Below are 20,333 nucleotides of genomic sequence, written 5' to 3' on the forward strand. Positions count from 1 at the left end.
CTCCGCAGCCAGGGCCCGCGGAGTCCACGGCCCGCAGCGCCCCTTCCCGGGCGCGGGGGTGGGAGGCCGGGGCGAGCCGCGGGAGAGGCCGCAGCGCGCAGAGGGACGGACCCGGCTCCGGTCCCCAGCGTTGGGACCAGGGGTATCTATTGAAGGGACCCCCGGGCACTCGGGCTCCGCAGCGATCCGACGCGAGGAGCCAATTCCCGGAGGCAGCAAGTGAGACAGGTTAGACGATGCGAGGAACTTCCCAAGCCGCTTCGCCCCCGCTCCGCGATCCCCGAAGGTTCGGATCCCCCAGGCGGGGTTCCGGAGAGCTCGGGCCCCCGGAGCCGGGACGCGCCCCCGGTGCCCCGCCCGCCCGGGCCCGCCGCCTCCCGGTGCCGCCGCCGGCAGGGGGCGCCCGCTCGCGGCTAAAAGGCGCGGCGGGCGGCCCGGGGTCTCAGTCCGCAGCGCGGCGGCCGGAGCGCGGACGGAGAGCTCCGCGCGGGGGCCAGGGCGCCGCGGGCAGGGCGCAGAGCGCGCACCCGCACTCGGACGGCGGGGCCGACGGCGGCGCCTCGCGCTCCCCACGCCCGCCCCGCGCCCACCCGCCAGCCCGCCCGCCGCGCACCCCGGGCTCCCGATGGCGCCCGAGGCCGGGGCGGCTCCGCGCGCGCGGTGCCCGCTGCCCTGGGCGGCGCTGCTGCTCCTGGCGGCGCTGCTGCCCGTCGTGTCCCCGGCGGGGGCTCCAGGTACGCGCAGCCCCGGGCGCCGCTGCCCGGCTCTCCGCGCCTCCCCGCCGCTTCCCTGCGCGCCCTCCGTGCACCCTCACCCTGCCTGTCGCTCCGGGGACCGCCGTCCCGCGCTGTGCTGTGCGCGTCGTGTCGCCAACCTGTGCGTCCTCCTCCCTCGCGGGTCGGGGCGGGGGCGGCGGGCGGCGGGGGCGGGGGCGGGGGCCGCGGGTCTGGGAGCCCGGGAGCTCAGCGCCCTGGTTTCAACCTTGCCGTCCAACGCCCCGGAATCCGGAATCCGGACACTCGAGTCCAGCTTCCCGGAGAGATTCGGACAAAGGAACAAACATAAAAAAAAGAAAAGAAAAGAAAAGAAATAGAAAGAAATAGAGAGAAAGAAAAGAAAAGAAAAGAAAAGCCAAGCCGCCCTTGGGCGTTGCGGTGGAGGTGGGGGTGATGTATTCCTTTGCCGTCTGCATCCTTCTCCAGCTCACCTGCCCCGAGGCAGGGATGCCTGATGGAAAGTGGCAGTCGGGGGACCCGAAGGGAGGCGGGGAGGCAGGGAAGCAGGACTCTTCTAGAAGCCCTCGGGGATGGAAGGCTGCGAGCGGCCCCGGGGAGGGGGGGCGGGTACCCCGGCGCCCGAGCATCAGCGGCCAGTACCTCCCGGTGGCAACTTGGCGGCTCGGAGAGGACGTGGGTCTTGGGGGGGGGGTGCGTTGTGGGAGAACCCACCTGGGGTTCTCTCCCTTTCCCGAGAGACTGACTGGAGGTGGGATGGACGCTTGCTTTCGGGGCTGAAATGTGAGCAGCGCTTTTCAGAAAATGCCAGCGTGCTGGTGTCCGATTTGGTGAACGTTTCCCGCAGAGAGTTAAGTTTGCGGTGGGGTTTTTCATCCCTAAGCCTTTGGTGGCGCGGCCCCCTTGCTCCCGCCTCCTGTGCGGGCATTTTTTCACACTTGAAACGGTGTGGCTTTTATTTATGCCATCAGTTTGTAGGAATCCAAGAAGTCCACATTTTTGTTGATAGTATTCACTCCCAGCTGGGTTATAAAAATTCAGATGTGATTCCAAGGGAGGCTACTTGCTCTCTGATGCTATTTCGTGTCCTGATTGCCCTTGTATAGGAGGGAAATGAGGGCAAGTTGGAGGGAGGCCACGTTGTCTTGCAGTTCTTTTTGGTGGGTGCATCCTGCATTAACACTCGGGGCGGGTTTGTGCCCATGCTGGGGTGCCAAGGTGGTGCCACTGGTAGGTTTTGTGTTCCTCTGTTAGCAATCTCTAGGAAAGCATTCGCTGAATACTTGGGTGCAGCAGTTAACAAGAATAAAGCTTTTTAAAAGCCTTTCAACTTCCCCATCTACAATCCATGCCTTCCTCCTCCCCCCCCCCCCGAAATTAAAATTTCTGAATGTTGAAAGAGTTTTTGTTTCAGAAAGTGGGCTGGAACTGGAAGTAATGCTAAACTGGCTTCAGGATGATTCCAGCTTCATTCCTGCTAGATTCCACTGCCACCTGCCCAATGGGTTACATCTGAGTGTGCCTGGAGTCAGGGTTCTTTGAGGTAGCTCCCGAAATGTTGCCATGTTCCCTGCTATTCCTTCTCTTGCCTTCTGCTCTGTAAATCCACTGAGCTGTGGAATGTGGGAGCTGGAATGCTTGCTGGCACTTCTCTCTACTGTGTTGACGTGGGATTTGCAGTAAAATGATGATCAGACTAGAAATGGACAAGCACATTTCGAAATGAATATCTACTGCCTTTAAATGAAATAATAGAAGGAAAGAAACAGAATCTGCAGATAGCTCCCCGGTGCTGTGAAAGAAATCATGGGGCACATAATTTATTTCATCTGTTCCCCTGGAAGGCGTCCTGCCTGTCCTGCCGTATATAGCTACAGTCACTGCTCCAGACTGTACTCTGGGTCTGACAGCAAGGCCATGGGCACAGCGCTCCTTCTCTGGCTGAATGAATGCATGGGCCCAGAAAATTGCTCAAGTCAAGCCCTCCCCTACCCTTCACCCCCAGACCTTTGGGGGCCAGAATCCCTATAATGAAAGCACCCAGAGCCACTTTAAATGGCAGGCCACCACAGCTCAGGGACTTGCCTTAAAACAGAGGAGATTTGCAGGGCATATTAAAGATCTAAGTAAACCCTTTACCTTGGTGGTCAATTAAAACAAAACAAAATAAGCAAGTGATGCCATCCCTACAAAAAACTACTAGGCGACCATTGAAATTATGGTGGCACTTGCCAGTCCGATAGGATACATGTCTCTAAAAATGGAAGGACACGCACACTCACATACATTTCTAGCAGTTATCTTTGGGTGGTTATGGTGGCCTTAATTTTTTTCTTTGAAACTTAAATATCCTTTCAGGGAATTTGCAAGGCCAAAACTATTTTAAAAGTAATACTAAGATGCCATTTGCCTTTTTTTTTTTTTTTTTACAGTATTGATGTTTGCAGCAAGGGAGAAAAGTTTGGTGGGTGAAACTACTGGTGCTTAGGGTGAATTGAGGCATTGGCACCATAATGATCTAGTAGTCATTGAAGTGAAGAAAAGATATGCCAGTTTCAATTAAGAATGTCCTGATGCAACAGTAAAAGTTATTAATTGTACCAAATCTCTACCCTTGAATACACGTTGTTTTAATATTCTGTGTGAAGGAATAGGAAAGAGACATAAAATACATCTATGGGCTGCCCAAGTTCTGTGGCAATCCTAAAGAAAAATCCTGAGGGAAATCCTGATAATCCTGAGGAAAAGCTCTTGTGTGATAATTTCAGCTGTGAACCGAAGTAGCTTCTTTTCTCATGATGCACCGTATTTATCAGAAAGAATGACCATAGACAAACTTGGGTATTTGGCAGACATCTTTTCAAAAATGAACAAGGGGCCTGCCACTTTTAGTAAAACAACTGATGGTATGTCTTGCCAGTGATACAATTTGAGCCTTCAGATGAAAATTAGAATTTTGCCAAATCATCTCCAACATCATTTGAAAGCTGCCCAGTGCTTAAAAACTTTTCTAACAAATATCGGTGGTGAGACAAATGAATGTGATGTTTTAAATATTGTCATGTAAAAGTGTGTCAGCATTTAGATGACCTGCATAACCAAGTGAGCCAGTCAGTTCCTTCCAAGTGACCAAGGCATAATGTTATCAAGTCTTGCCTGGCTAAAAGATCCAGCCAAAGTGCAAGATGACCCAGTGGGTTTTTCATGTAACAAGTGTGAAAAATTCTTTATGTGGTTGCAGATTCTACATCACAACTAACCTTTCAGAAGCTGCTACTTGATGAGTTTTGGTGTAGTAGCAAAGCTTTTCCAAAATTATTCCTAAGGCTGTCAAAACACTTTTCCAACTACAGACCTGTGTGAGGCTGCATTTTCTTCAGTTATTTCATTAAATCTCAGGCCGAATTCATAGATTTTCAGGATGATTTGAAGGTTATCTAGGTAATTTTGTGGGGACAGGTGATTTGGGGACCCTACTCTTCCGCCATCTTGCCGGCCAACATCCTCTTCAGTTATTTCAATCACAGCAACATATAGCAATAGACTGAAGGCATAAGCGAGAGGAGATCCTGCTGTCTCCTATTGAAGAGATGTGCCAAACACTGCCACTTTTCAATTTCTTCTTGTTTTAGGAAATGCTGATTTTTCATGTCAATGTGAAGTGACTTACTGCTCCTATTTTAAAATGGCATAACATACACATAGGAACTTGTGCCTAGTTTACATTTCTGGTCAGTAGATAACAGCAGATAAAACCCACCTAAATGTAACCTCTGTGAGCTACTCATTCATTTAAGAGTAGGAAGGAATCCAGAGAGCAGGAAGGTTGATAACCACTGGCATAGAGGGGAAGTAGGGCCACCCTCAGGATGCCTGGCTCTGAGTCTCAGGACTGTCATTCACAAGCTGTGGGGCCAGCCTTGGGCCAGCTGGTCAGTCTCCACTAGTCTGAGTGAATGGAAAGATTCCTTCCATCTCTAGAAGTCCTCAGGGGCTTTCCTGTGGCCCAGCCTGCACCCAGCTCTGTAGGGTTTCCCTCCTACTTCTGTCCTCTTTGAGAAGAGAGGGTGACTATACCCTTACCTTTTATCTTGTGCACTGGAGCCCACCCAGATGGGAGAACTGTTTAATTCACCAACTGAGCATATAATTTGTAACCGTGGAATCAGAGGCTGTAATAGAATTACAGAGTGACAATTCCTGTCCTTGGCAAGTTATCACCAGATGATTCCAGAGCATTATCAGCACGTCTTACCAGGGCCATTCATATCTCTAGTTAAGTCATAGAGGCCCATTCCCTGGAAAACAGGCAGGGGAGGAGGCGAGGAGTGTGGTGTGGGGCATATTAGTTTCCTATTTACTGTTGTGACAGATTACCACAAAGTTAGTGGCTTAAGACAACACAGATGTATTATCATGTAGTTCTGAAGTCAGAAGTCTGAAATGGGTCTCACTGGGCTACTATGAAGGACTGTGATTCTTCTGCAGGGTCTTGGGGAGAATCTGATCCTTACCTTTACCAGCTTCTAGAGGTGCCCATATTCTTCTAGCAGCCCCTGCCAGCAGTCCTTCACTCTGCTCCTACCCACACATTGCCTTCTCTGACTCTGACCTTCCTGTCTCCCTCGTTCACTGACGAGGACCCTTGTGATTATGTTGGACCCATTGGGATAATGCAGGATAATCTCCGCATCTCCAGATCCTTCACTCAATCACATCTGCAAACTCCATTTTGCCATGTGAGGTCACACATTCACAGGTCCGGGGGTTGGGGTGTGCACCTCATTGAGGGCTGTTATTCTATTACTCCGATGGGTGAGGGTGGTAGTGGGGGAGAGTCTAGAAGCAAACATTTCAGGAAGGACCCCAGCACCCTTTGCTGATTAAGGAGCAATGCTCTCTTCATTGTTCCCTAGGGGACTTGGGGGAATTTCTTAAATTATCATTAAATCTCTTATCAGGAGATCTTCTTTCAGTTTGAAAATAGAGAGGAGAGTATTTAAAGGTATAAAAATAAAAGAGAGGAGGGATCCTCCATCCTCCACCTGGGTGGCTCAGTGGTTTAGCGCCTGCCTTTGGCCCAGGGTGCGATCCTGGATTCCCGGGTTCGAGTCCCACGTCGGGCTCCCGGCATGGAGCCTGCTTCTCCCTCCTCCTATGTCTCTGCCTCTCTCTCTCTCTGTCTATCATAAATTAATAAATAAATCTTTAAAAAAATAAAAGAGAGGAAAAAATACATATATTTACTTGTTAATCCAAAGAATATTTGTCTTAAAATACATCCAAAACTGAAACTTCAGGTGCCTTTGACGAGAGCTGGGTAGCTGGGGGCAGGGACAAGTATTGCTTATTTCTTGTGCCAGTTTTAGGGAGCACATATGGGGCATTTGGATGAGGGTACTGGTTAAACATAGAAGCCCACGTCTTTTCCTACCTTCTAGAATTTAGCCTTGTCTTGTTGCAAAGAATAGGAATTTAATCCTATCTTTGGGAATTGTGTTATCATTGATTATTCATTAAGGAAATTTCTCCAGTTGGGCCAGATGGTTAGAATTTAGGAATTTTGAATAGGTGTCTTCCTTCGTGCCACTGAGCTAAGTTAGGTGACCTCATGAGGAAGACATCCGTCCCCCTTCCTTTGCCTCCGGGCCCCGCGGGCGGCCGCGCTTGCGCTCCGCGGCCCTTAGAGGGCGCTGCTGGCCTGCTGGCGACGGTTCCACCGCCCGCTGACCTCCTTGCAGGGCGCCGAGCAGCTGCGGCTTCCCGGGAGATAAGAAAATTAGGACAAATGTGCAGTTAGTAATCTGCTTTGGGTTCCCTTAGTGCCTGCCTCTTGTCAGCTTTGCTCCTCATTGAAGCTGCCTTCGGACAGTAAGTCGGGGACAGATCGTGCATTCAGGGTGGAACTGAGGCTTGTTAGTAATTTTCAGCTGATCCTTGGTGAGGAGGAGCTTGGAGCCTAAAGCTGAAGCGGGGGCGCTGGGGGACCCCCTGGCATCTCTGCCGGTCCCCCAGAGCTGCAGCAGCTGGAAGACGGGGAAGGACAAGGGAACCTGTGCGTGGGGAAAATGATTAAATTCTAACAGCATCACAATCTCTGTGGTCTAACCTACACAATTCTTTTTTCATTTTTCCATGGAGTTCTCCCGGCGTGCACTTTAATTTCTTTTTAATACTAACCGGCAGTTAAAAGTGCCACGGAGTTTACCATGTCTCTGTATGTCGTGTCATCTGATTTCCGTCGCCACCTGTGCAGTTGGTAGCATCCTCCCCTCACCAGGAGGGAAGCAGGTTCACAGGACTTGGCTGGTCTTCCCCAAGTCAACCGTGTAGGCCGCGGTATCTCAGGATTCGCCCCCCAGTCTTCTGAATCCGCATCCTATGTGCTTCCTGCAGCCTCTCCCAGCTCCTGTGTGGGTGCTCGCTTCATTCCCCCGTTTTCTTCTTTGGGCTGGCGGTGGGAGCTGGCACCAACCTTTCTGATTTGCTCAGAAGGCCCTTCCAGGGTCTATGCTCCGGTAACACTGCCGTTGGCTGTTGAGAAATGATCCCGTCACACATGGAAGCGTGTTGAACTCCAGTAGGGGCTTAACTTCAGATGAAGTTGCAGTGAACCCATTCCCTGTTACAAAATATATTTGGCAGTTGGGTATAAGCAGGATCCTCACTGGAGGCAACGTCCGTTCCTTAGTGGCTCCTGTTAGAACTTGCCCTTGAGACCGGTGCTCTGTGCTCCTGTTAATTACAGGAGCCCCTCAGTGTTCGGGGCAGTGGTTCTCTGAGGACGTCCAATCCTTGTGACGGAGCCTGTCAGCCTTGTGTTGGAACCAGAGGTTCCCAGAATTCAAGTTTGTTTAGAGGAGACCATTTAAATCCAGGAACAGTGGTGACAGCCATCAGTTGTTGATCTGTGCGGTTGGCAGATCCTCACCTCTCCTACAGGTGGCAAGACTGTAATAGCATTAGTTAAGGTGTTTGGAACGTCTCAGAAAAAAGTGTTCTCTAAAGGCTGGGATTTGGGACGCCTGGGTGGCTCAGCGGTTGAGCGTCTGCCTTCAGCTGAGGTCGTGATCCCGCGATCCTGGGATCAAGTCCCACATCGGGCTACCTGCATGGAGCCTGCTTCTCCCTCTGCCTCTGTCTCTGCCTCTCTCTGTCTTTCATGAACACATAAATAAAGTCTTTTTAAAAAGTAAAGGCTGGGATTGGCTTTTGAGAGATTATTTTATAGTGTCACGTCTCTCCACCCATGTTCACTTTGCCTGAGCCAGCTGCTAATTTGCACTGTGTGAACTTGGGCGGGTCATAATTCGGCTGGCCTGTTTCTCATCTGCAAAGTGAGAGGATGGGACGGGACTGTGGACGCGGCTAAGGGCCCCTCTGGCTCGAACTCTGTGTGAGTCTCCATTTAAAGGCCATCCATCCGTTCATTCATTCAATCGGCAACATCAGTGTATGTCCGGTGCAGCGACCAAGTCCAATACGTAGTCCCTCTGTCCAGATGCATAGGTGGAGGCAGGTGGAGGGGAGGTGCACACAGGATGGTGCACGTTAGGACAGTCCCTGGGTGGGGATGGGACTGGAAATCCAGGACAGCCATGTTGGAGCTGGGCTTTGAGGAGGGGACTGGGCATTAGTTAGAGAAGGAGAGCAAGGAAGGACATTTCAGGGGGAGGAACACCGTGTCGTGTGTGAGGGCACAGAGGGGCGAGGAGCCTTGTGACACATTTGAAGAAACATGAGTTCTCTGGTGGCTCTTGTAAAGTGACATCCTGGGAGAATGGTGACATTCAGGACTGGAAGGGTCAGCAGTAGGCAGCTCAGCACGGTCCTGGAGTTGGACCATAGTCCAAAGTAGCCATGGCCATTGAACGTGTGTTCATGGTGGGAGGTCGCACAGCCACTGAGTAGAGGCAGGAGTGGGGAGAGGGTTCTTTGACATCTGCTTACTTACTTGAGGCTTTGGGGGTTTCTTCATTACATTATAGGCCAAGCTGATAGCTCCTAACTACTGTCTTTACCTTCAGTCCTATCTGAAATGTTCTAGAACAGTGCCATTTTGGAATGGGTTCCAAGTTACTGGGAGACTCATGCCTTCACATGTGGGCAGAGTGGTAGACTTTCTAGTTAAGATGGGAGTACTGAACAGCTGAATACAATGGCTTGGGGGTCGAGGGTGGTTCTGTGGACAGAATTCAGTGCGGTTTCCAAGGGAAAAAAACCACGTGAGTAATTTTAGGAGTTCATGCAGGCGGTGGGTGACTTGGAAATGAGGAAATCAATGTGTATAATTTATGCAGGCTTTTAGTGTCTAAATAGTGACATTCCACTCTGAGGGCCACCTAAGCATCCACTGGTTCCAGGGTCTGACAGCTGTTATGTTGTGGTCAGGTAGTAGGTTTAAGCCAGTGGACGTGGAGGAGGATGAGCCTGTAGGGTCCTTGGCAGAAGGCTGTGGCTAGACTAGGTTTCATTGCAGTGAGCCAGCCGGGTGGGGAGCCCAGTGATGGCTAATATGGGGTGACGCCACATTTGTCTGCGAGTGAAATCCCACTGCCAGTCACCGCAACCAGAACCCACAGTGTGGGGCAGGTGGAGAGGCCAGGGACCCCTAGTGTCAGGGGGAGCAGCAAGCTCAGCCAGGACAGGTGAGGGTGGCCTTCTAAAGACCCCGGCCAGGGGCTGCTGCTGGGGGGCACACTGCCTTCTTAGTGGCACCATCTCAGTGGGGCAGCATTTTATAGAATAAAATCCCCTACACAGAAGGCTCAGTCTCTCCCGACCGTGATGGTGCCACGCAGGTGCTTCCACCTAGAAAGCAGAACACTTTGAGCAGGACACAGAGACCCAGGTGGTCTGTTGTGTTTGTCGTGGCTCAGTTTCTGAGCATACTTTCCGTGATCATTTATCAGGAGTCTACCTTGGTGTGCTTGTTTCCCCAAGCATACGGTCAGGGTTTTGGACTCCACTGTAGGCATAAAAGACTATTTCCTAAAAACAGCATTTTAAAATGTGTTTTCTGAGGTAGTTGGAGTCACATGCAATTGTAAGAAATGACTCAGAGATCTCACATGCCTGTCACCTGGTGTCTCCCAATGGTGACACCTTGTGTAACTATAGTGCAGTGTCCATCAGGAAGCTGACATCGATACTGACTATTCCCATCTTACCAGTTTTGTGTGCTTGTGTGGGCTTCTATGTATTTTGTCATTTCAAGAATGTCATATAAATGGAACTGTATGATATGTCACCTTCTGAGATTGGTAAAAGCATATTTTAAAAAAATATTTTTGCCCATTCTGCTTGAGATCACCACAATTAGCTTGCCAGTGTTTTTGTATGTAGTGAGATGTCATGGTAAATAATTTGGCATAGGAGGAGAGTACTGCTGCCACCCTGGTCCAGGCCACCTTACCTGCATTATTGCAAGAACCTCATCCTTGGTCTCACTGCCTCTGCCTTTTCTCCCTACCCCCTATTCTCAAAACTGCAGCCACAGTGATTCTCATCATGCATGATGTCACACAGAAGTCACAGTCACTTCCCATCTCTCTTAGATAAAAACCAAAATCCTAAAACATTTTTCAAGGCCACACATGACCATCTTCTATCCCATGCCCTCCCTCACTGTCAGCTCCAATTCCTTGGCTTCCTTGCTGGTTCTCTAATGTGCTAGGGACCTTCCAGCTCCAGTGTCTTTGCACTTACTGGGGTGTTTTTTTTTTTTTTTTTTGCCTGAACAACATTGCATAAGCATCTATAGGTACCTTCCTCACTGTCTTCAGATTCTTTATGCAACGTCTCAGAAGGCCTTACATGACCACTTCCTCCCCAATTTAACAGTATAATCCTACCCCTACTCCCCAGCACTTCTTATCCTGGTTTTATTTTCTCCACAACCATTAGCCCCATCTGATAGTTCATTTATTTTACTTTCGTATTTGAGAATTGCTTGTTCTCCATTGGACCATAAATCAGCTCCATAAGAGCAGGACATTTTGTTGGTTTTATTCACTGAAGTCTCATTGCCTAGAATGCTGCCTTTGGAACTTAGTAGATGCTTAGTAAATATTTGCTGAATGATTAAATGTGCTTTCTTTGGTGTTGATCACATGTGATATACACTAAATATATTTATGTACATGACCTGACAGCAGCCTGCTGTTGCGCCCTGCCTCTTACCATAACCCTGTGAGGCCAGCCAGTGAGTTTTGAAGAGTGTTGTATTGAAAGTCCATAAGCAGCTGGAGTGAAGAATTATATTTACATGGGATACTAGTTTCCTAGTACTGCCATATAAAGGGCTGCAAACTGGGTGGGTTTAAACAATATAAATTTATTCTCTCATAGTTTTTGAGGCTGGAAGTCTGAAATCTGCAGGGCAGGGTCATACTCTGTCTGAAGGCTCTAGAGAAGAATCCATCCTTGCCTCCTCTTAGCGACTGTTGGTTTCCAGCAATCCTTGATGTTCCCTGGCTTATAGACGTGTCACTCGATTCTCTTGTCTCCCTTGTCATATGGTTTTATCCCTGTGTGTCTTCTTATAAGGATATTGGTCAGACTGGATCATAGCCAACCCTAATCAAGCATAATGTCATCTTAACTTGATTACAACTGCAAAAACCCTACTTCCAAATCACATTCACAGGTATTGGGCATTAGCACTCCACATAGCTTTTGGGGAGACACAGTTCAACCCACAACATATGGTATGCCTACCAACACAATTCCTTTTCAGTAGGTGAAAGAATTCTAGCAGCTTCCAACAGTGGGCCATAGTTGAGCCGTAGGAAGACATGAGTCACTGCATTGTACTCTGTGCTGAACTGTCAACCTGCCAACCCAGATTTCCAAAGACCTATGCACAATCAGTAGGCCTAATTCATAGATCAAGCCTGGCTCTATCCTTCATTCATAAAGTAGATAATTAAGTAATTAACTCAGATCTTCTATGGCCAGTGACTATGCTAAGCTCTGAGGCATAGAATACAAAGACTTAATAATAAAGTGGGGATTGATGTAGCAATAAATTATGGCATTGAATGTTATGTGAGCAATACAGGATCATCTAGTACTTTCTAATCAACTTCTACTTGTCAGGTATAGAGTTAAGTCCTGAATGTTTTTACACTGACATACATAAAATTGTAAGATTAGCAAGAGAAATCAGCAAATTAGTGTGAGGACTTTGCCTGGTGGCCGCACTTTAATATTCACTCAATCTATATTTTCCCTCACACTTTAATGTTCACTCCATCTACATTTGAGACGCACCACTGTCTTTCTCTTATCTAAATGTAGTCTCTAGTCGAGACCTCTAGGTGGTGAGGTAAGGCAGCCTTCCCCTTCATAGAATATCTAATTTTTTGACATTCTTTATATTATAAAAAATGTCATGTCCTTTTCTGTTGTAACATGCACTGGCCTTGCTCTATTTTCTTTCTTTCTTTCTTTCTTTCTTTCTTTCTTTCTTTCTTTCTTTCTTTCTTTCTTTCTTTCTTTCTTTCTTTCTTTTTCTTTCTTTTTAACATTTTTCACCTTACCTAGTGATTTCCTTCTATTATTTTCTGATAGATGGGGAGAATTGAAACCTTCTTATGATTAATAACTCTCAGAATCCACATAGGTACCTACAGATAGCTGAGCAAACCACAGTCAAGGGGAAGAGAAAAGAAGGGCAGAGAACACTATGCTCCCCAACTTCCCTGAGACCCAGGCTGATTTTATTTTATAGTCACGTAATCACCACATTTTGACCCTAATACCTAGGAAGAAAGAAATCTTGGAGGTGAGACATGGGCTATTGTCTGAGCAGATTAATCACATGTATCTCTTGGAGAACACGAGGATTTTGACTTAGGGGTCTTTGGGATGAATTCTGTGGGATCCGCTGATGCTCTGAAGTTGTAATGAGTTATCATTATAGGAAGCAATTCAGAACATTCTCAGGTGTAAAGGGTAAGCTGGGTTAAAGTTACAGAAAGGACTCAATTAAATGTCCTCTTAGAATTCAAGCTGTGGAAAGCACTGGCCTGGTCTCCCATACATGGGGGAAGGTCTCCCACAAATGAGGGAAGGTCTCCCACACATGGGTGAAGTCTCCGGCAAAGGCCCTCCCTGAATCCCACCAATGTCATACTTTGTTCTCTGCTCATCCTAACTCGAGAAAGACTTCCTTTCCTTACCCCTCTGAGCCCTGATCACGTTCATTGTTAGAGCACTAAGTTGGTATTAAATGTCGGATATGCTTCCCCTTCTTTTCATGTGCCCATACAGTGCTTCCCTCAGAAGATTGAAGACCACTGCCTTTCTTATTTATACACCCGTGAATTTATTCACTTGTATTTCCAGGGCAGCATCTGGCATGCTAACTCTGTGTCACCCAGCTGAGGAACACAGTCACAGAAATTTACCTTTGAAGATGGGGGAATGTGTGGGAAGTGAACTAGGTAGACCTGTCTGATCACTGAAACTACTGCAGACCATTGTAGGCACAGAATTGATAGGTAGATTGAAAACGGGATGTTGATTAGATTATCTAGATTTCCTTTCAACTCTTAAGATTTTAAAATTTAACTCAGAGACTATTTCCTAAGGTTGAGGAAAATGAAGACCTCAAGCCCAGTCTTGCCACATGAGGACAGAGAATTGACCAAGAGCCCCCATGCTAGGAGTCATGCTGGGTCATTTTCTATTGGGTTTGAATTGGTGACATCAGCCCCTCTATGGCTCTTCCTTCTCCCACATTAGTTGAGTGCCTTACAATTTTCTTTCACATTTTATTCTCCTATCAGTCCTTTGAGATTAGTTGTAGAAAAGGAAGTAATTACGTTTGATATTTTCTGAGAGAAACTTTGGTGGCATATTTGCTTTGAGGACTTGAGTGGGGGTGGACCTGTCCTAATTACACGTGGTGAAAAATGGACTCTTCTCAGACTTTATTGGACTTGGCACTAACAGACATTCCCTTCTTCCTATAAATCTCTCCACTTCTGTTCTCCATGATGGAACTTTTTTCCTGGTTCTCTTCTTTATAACTAGTAGTTCAAATTAGATATCATCCTTCCGACATCTATGTTCTTTGGGTCCCACTGGAGATGTCACATACACTGTTGGACACACTGGAGCTTGAAGGAAAAGCCAGGGGAACCTAGGTGGCTCAGTTGGATAAGCATCTGCCTTAGGTTCAAGTCATGATCTTGGGGTCCTGGAATTGAGGACCCCGCGATGGGCTCCCTGCTTAGTGGGGAGTCTGCTTCTCTCTCTCCCTCTGCCCTTCCCCCTGCTTATGCTGTCTTTGTCTCATTATCTCAAATAAATAAAATCTTAAAAAAAATGAAAGGCCAGGGATAGAGTTGTGAATTTGGGGGCCATCATTGCATGGATGGAATTTTCAATCAAAGAACTCGATGTGGTAAGGAGGGAGAAAAGACAGAGGGAGGGTAGTGCATGCAGAGAAGAGGAAGGGCCAGAAGCTGGACTCTGAAGCACTCTAACATTTGAATTCTGGTGGAGGAGATGTGGAAGAGAAACCAGGGAGGATGATATCCTGGAAGGCAGGTAACTGTGGGGACAGGAAAGATAGGAGAACTTCTAGGAGAAAGGCTCAGCTGCTGTTGGACATAGAATAAGTCAAGGACCAATAGATGAAGGTTTGGCAACCTGGACTCTTCGTAATATTTATAGGTGCTCACTCAGCACATGACCTCATGTATCTCCATGAATTTTGGTGCCACTGATAACTTTCAGTTGTTTTTTTTTTTTTAAACTAGGCTCCATGCCCAGCACAGAGTCCAATGCAGGCTCCAACTCACAACTGTGAGATCAAGATCTGAGCTGAGATCAAGAGTTGGACACTCAACCGACTGAGCCACCCAGGCACCTCAATAACTTTCAGTTTTATACCTTTGGTTCTGATTTTTCTCCAGGCCCACATTTATCCCTTTTAGTTATAACTGCAACTGAGAGGCAACAAAGATTAGTACAAAGAGCATGGTATTTGGTTTTGGATTGGTCTGGGTTTGACCACTGTAACTTAGTAGCTGTGTGCCCCTGGGGAGTCACTTAACTCCATGAGGCTCAGTTTCGTCATTTATAAAAATTTATAAAAATGAGGATACCAAAGTAGAGTCGATACAATTTTTATGGAGATTCAAGATTACCTTATGATAATATAGAATTCTTTTTAATCACCTCTAAGTCCCCAATGCCTAGCTCAGAATCTGACACATAGTAGATATTCGATATATGCCTTGCAGAAATAAATGAGATGTCAGGCTCTTACTAAATGGGTATATAACAAATTTTCACTTCCTTTCTTCTTTACTTCCCTCTCTGTTTTTTCTTGATCACAAATGGCCTCATTCCAAAACTTAAACTCCTTGCTCATGAGGTGTGTTGAGCATTTTTTTCTCTTCATTGATAGATTATTTGCCTATGCCCATTCATAACCATTAATGGATTATCTGAAATATTTATTTTTAAAATATTAAAGCATATCTTAAAAGATGACTATTAGCAGTCTTAGCTGTCATTGGGTCCATGTGGTCATTGGCTTCTGGTCTTGTCTGTTTCATTTTCTCTGTTTCATACCTGCCTCTCCACAACATTTGCTTGGCTTGTCTTCTAAGGGTATTTTTCAGGGAGCTTTCTGAGTAAGATGAGTGGTGATTTCAGTGACAGTAATGCCCGAGTGTTTAACATAGTTAGACAATGACTTTCACATTTTGGGAAAAGGAATGAATTTTCAGGGAGTTTTTTTTGGCTGGCATGTCAAGCAGTTTATAGTAGGCTGAGTTTAAGCTGGACCAGCAAACAATGGTAATTCTTTGAGAAACTATTTCTCAGTTGCGAACTGAATTTGAAGAATGTGCAAAAGATCCCACAAAAACCTGGAAAGTACTGGTGTCTAGTGGGATCTCCGATGCCAGTCAACAGCAGGCATGAGTCCTGTATTCCTTTCCAATCCATAGGCATTTGCCCTTTAGGGTCTCTTGCTTTCTTATTGTTATTATAAATAAATATATCTATGGAATCCCTCCAATTCCATTTTCCTAAGTCATTTTGGAAAGCTGATGGCTTAGATGGGGAAGAATTCTTGTTTTTTCTCTGAAACAGTAGCTTTTGCTTATATTAGTTCCTGAACAAAATGGCCAAGAGCCTTCAAACCCTAAATCCTAATGATCAAATTCTGCCCACACTGTGGGTTAAGTTTACTCTAATTTTTGGCTGCATCATTTTCTGGACAGATGTACTGACTCAAGTCTGTGGCAGACTGACAAATAAAGCATTGACATTGTCAAAATTAAATTCCCAGAGTGAATCCCTTAACAACAAAACAGAAATAAAGTTAAAGCAAAGCAGCTCTCATTTAGAAAATCAAGGGGAAAAGTGACTTGATTGTATGGGTCCAGAAATGATGATACCAGGTAGCAGTGTACTGGGTTACTGGAAGCACAGTATCTGATGAACAGTGGCTAAACAGGTAGGAGAATTGTTTATCTCACTGCTCAATAAACTCAGGAGCAGAGAGGCTAACCAGGAACTTTCCGTTTGTCCAGTCTGCCATCCCAGGCCAGGTCATCATACTCAGGCTTGTCACTTCAGGTTCCCAGATGGCTGCACATCAATCAGTAGGTGTCATGTTGACATCCCAGAGGGGGGAAAGGCAGGAAGGTGCAAAAGGTCAAAAGCGCACCACAGCAGATCCTGACCCCTTTCTAATGCTTCCCCAAAAGTGGTAGTAGTAACTTTCTCATCTGTGTCATTGGCTAGAATTGGTCACATGACCACCCTTAGCTACCTGGAAGGCTGAAGGGTCATGAATATTTAGCATCCCAGTTTCTATTGTGGAAGAAAACAAGGGAGGAAGAAGAAGTCAGGAATGGATCTTGTGTACCCAACCCACAGAGTCTACCATGAACACTTTCTGAATTCAGGGCAAGTTCTAAACTGTTACAAATTAGTTAGGAAACTGGACATTCTTGAAAGAGACAATAAAAATTCAACCTATAGCATCTCAGAAGACATCTTGAGAGAGAAGGTGGATTCACTTTAAGAGTATTCTTTGGGCTGGAGAATTTGACTATAGTTTTGCCACTTCCTGCTTGTCTTGAAAATATGACTTGCTCCTTCATTTTGTTGTCTCCATTTTTGTGTTTTTTCACTTTATAGATCTTTCCCAAGGTGATTGACAGAGAGGAAGGAAGATAATGAAAGGGAATACTGTGAGGTAAACTATATTAATAGACATTCTGCTGGTCTCTCTTCACTTTCTTCCCAATAAAAACAAGCTACCTAGAATCTAGAATCTTCTAGGCAGAAATTTCCAATAGGAAGCCATTAACCCTTGAGGGTAATGAGATAGCATTTGAATGGCAGCCTTTGTTGGGTGTAAGTGGCCTTGGGTGGGGGCTTGGAGGCCAACTCCTAAGGAGAAGGGGACACAGGAAAGAATTATAGTATAGCCCATGCAGCATTGCAGCTCATTCCTTGGGAAGTTCCCATACCCTGACAGGAGTGCTGGCAGCCTAGGGCATGGCCAGCTTATGTGCAGCTCGGACACTGTCCGAGTGACCCCCAGTCACCTACCCCCCAGTGACCCAGCAGAGCAATTTTGTGAGAATGCCTCTTTCTTGACCTGTGACCACCTGAAACTCACCCCAGGTGGAGAATGCTTGCACAGAGGCAGAGGCGGGTGATGGCGGGGCTAACTGTCTGGAGAGGATAGAAACAGACCCAGACAAACTCTACTTAAGTTTAGCCAGTGGCTTGAATTTTGAGATTTGGATGGCTTCACCATTTGGCTTCTTTGAGCTGATGGAGAAAAAATGTGATTCACAATTGTATTCAGTGACCATCTAGTGCCCTTATAAGCTCATTGGCATGTACGCATGTGAATTTGACCATTTAGTCTGAATGAAATGATGCTTTGTTGTGATCAAAATACTGGAATATGCCTGAGGGTCTGGGGACAACTGTAGGGAACTCAGGTTTAGCTGAGGCTGGGGAGAGGTGAGCAGAGCACACACTGAGCCGAGTGGCCTCGCTTGTCCCTCTGATCCTTAGGAGACTGCGGGCAGTGAGGGCCAGGATGCTCCAGTCATGAACCAGAGCTGCCCCAGGCAATCTGAGTCTCTACTTGTGTACATCCTCAGCGCGAGTACGTGACAGGACACGTTGGGCATGGGGGTGTAGCCCTGTAACGTGGGGAATGCGTCATGACAGGGGAAGATGGATTGGGTTTTGAGGAATGTGAGCCAGGGATAGAGTCTGGAGAGCCCTGGCTGCTCTCAATCCCCCAAAGGACCCGGGACATCTGCTTGCCTTGGTGTTTCTCTCTGACGTGAGGACAGTGCTGTGTGGCTTCCCTGTGGTGGGGTCAGAGGTTCTGTTTGCTCCATCAGAGTTCTTTCAGCTCTGTGGAGTGTTTTTTAAGTTTAAAGACTCCAAAGAGGGGCACCTGGGAGGCTCAGTGGTTGATCATCTGCCTTTGGCTCAGGTCGTGATCCTGGGGTCCCGGGACTGAGGCCCACATCGGGCTCCCCATGGGGGGCCTGCTTCTCCCTCTGCCTATGTCTCTACCTCTCTCTCTAGGTCTCTCATGAATAAATAAATAAAATCTTAAAAAAAAAAAAAAAGACTCCAAAGACCTAGACTCCCAGACCTAGGTTTTATTTTTTTAAGCAGTTATCCACAGAGAGCCATGCCAACTGTGGAAAACACTTTTATTGAACCCCACTCATATTGTGAAATGTCAGAAGAGGAGCCAGGCCATTATTTTAAGACTCAGACTGTGTCAACCCAGCCCCAATCTTCCAGGTGGAAAATGCAGTCAACCAGCCATATGTAGGTTTTACTTGTATCAGTTTTACCTTACACCATTGCAAAACAACCTGTACTTGCCCTATTTTTGTTGTTGTTGTTGTTATTGTTTGTTTTTGAAGGGAGCGTCATGATTATTTGGCAAATATAATTCCATCCATTTGACAAATTATTAAAAGTTGGCTGGGCGTTCCAGTGTTTTGCCCATGTGTTGCCAACCATCTGGATATTTCTACATTTGTGATTATTCCTCTGCTGTCTGGTATCTTATAGACAATAGCTGGATTTTTCCACCTTTCCTTGGAATTACAGTCTCCACGACGTAGATCACGTTGATTCCTACCCTCTCATTTACATCCTTACCTTTTCTGGTTTATCGATTGGATTTTTGGTCAAACACTCATGGTTGCAGTGAGATCTGTGTTTTCTTCATTTCAGAGTCTGGGAAGTATTTGGCGGTTTCCAGTGGAAAGTAAAACTTGAATTTCAAACAAAGACAAAGTAGGGAGACTTACATAAACATGAAGGTTTTGTTGCATTAAAGAGCAATCCTGAGTATACTTAAGAAATAATTTTAGAATTTTGGGGATTTTAAGGGACTAGTTTATTTCAAAAGCTCTTAACATTCCTTTGGGGGGTTTCCTTCTTAACCAAGGTTGTCCGCTCTTGCTCCTCAGCATTGACTGCCAGACTGGGTGGGCTGCATGGAGCACTCAGCTAGGAATGGCAGTCATCCCTGGCTGGTATTTGCCTTAGTTTCTTTGGGTGTGTCTGCACACTGGCAGCCTGTTGTAACTTAAATGTACTGATTACTGGGGTAGCTTCAAAAAGTTATTTTTGACTTTCAGAGAAGATCTTAATTAATCAATCAAGGTTTGATGGCAATGGGCAGAAACCCAACTTTAGCTCATTTAAATCCCAGAATTCATTGCTTTGTGGAGCTGTACATTGGGCAGTGCAGGGGTTAAGCTGGCCTTAAGGGTTAAGCCCTAGAACCAGGGCTCTAACTGCCTGTGGACTTTCTCTCTGTCTCTGGTTTCTTCTCCATGTGACATGAGAGCTGTCACCAGCAATTCTAGGATGCTCCCTTCACAGCCTCATGACTGGAAAGCAGAGGCGGTGCCCAAGGTCTAGCTCCAGTTAGAATGATTCCAGTGAAGTCTCCAAGCCATCCAAGCTCACATGAACAGAAGTCTGTTGCCAAAATTGGAGGAGGCTTCATTGGATAGACAAAAATAATGTGTCCTTTATACTGCACATTTTGGATTTGCTGCTTCACAGAGACTTTAAGGTCTTGGGGCTCTTTGAGAATATAGGCAAGTGGAAGACTTTGGATTTTATTATTTTGACTTCAGGGAATTCCAAAGAATTCACACCCATTCCAGTGAAGGATGGTGGGGGCTGCAGTTGCCGAGGGAGTCCTGACTCCATCTGGGCACTTGATGAATCTCCTCTGGCCGGTGCTAGACAAAACAGGAAGCTAGAGTGGAAGGAAACTTAGACTTTAATTTCTTTAGATTGTAAGCTGTAAGACCAGGAAAGCTTCACTCTTGGACTCTGAATTTTCCTTGGGAATTTCAAAATGAGGACTTCAAATTGGAACATTTTTATAGTGCTGGTGTTGTATTATCAGAATATGTGTATGAAATCATTTCATCTCATTGCTTAAACTCTGGTGGGCTATTTTGGAGAGCATGGACCAGACAAAATATGGGATTGGGAAAGGACATGTAGGGGTGAATTTTCAGCCTAAAGGGCAGTGTGGCTTTGGAGTTG

General features: G+C 46.6%; 1 protein-coding gene across 1 annotated transcript in view; it reads left to right on the forward strand.

Annotated features, from left to right (window-relative positions):
- The first annotated feature begins 625 nt into the window (after positions 1-625).
- FNDC1 (fibronectin type III domain containing 1) overlaps positions 626-20,333 on the forward strand; it is a 101,245-nt gene continuing 81,537 nt past the window's right edge. The window contains exon 1 of the mRNA XM_072829562.1: positions 626-734. Coding sequence (XP_072685663.1) covers positions 626-734 — 109 coding nt within the window. The remainder of the gene's footprint in view (positions 735-20,333) is intronic.

This window comes from Canis lupus, chromosome 1 (assembly GCF_048164855.1).
Source record: "Canis lupus baileyi chromosome 1, mCanLup2.hap1, whole genome shotgun sequence".
Taxonomy (NCBI): Eukaryota; Metazoa; Chordata; class Mammalia; order Carnivora; family Canidae; genus Canis; species Canis lupus.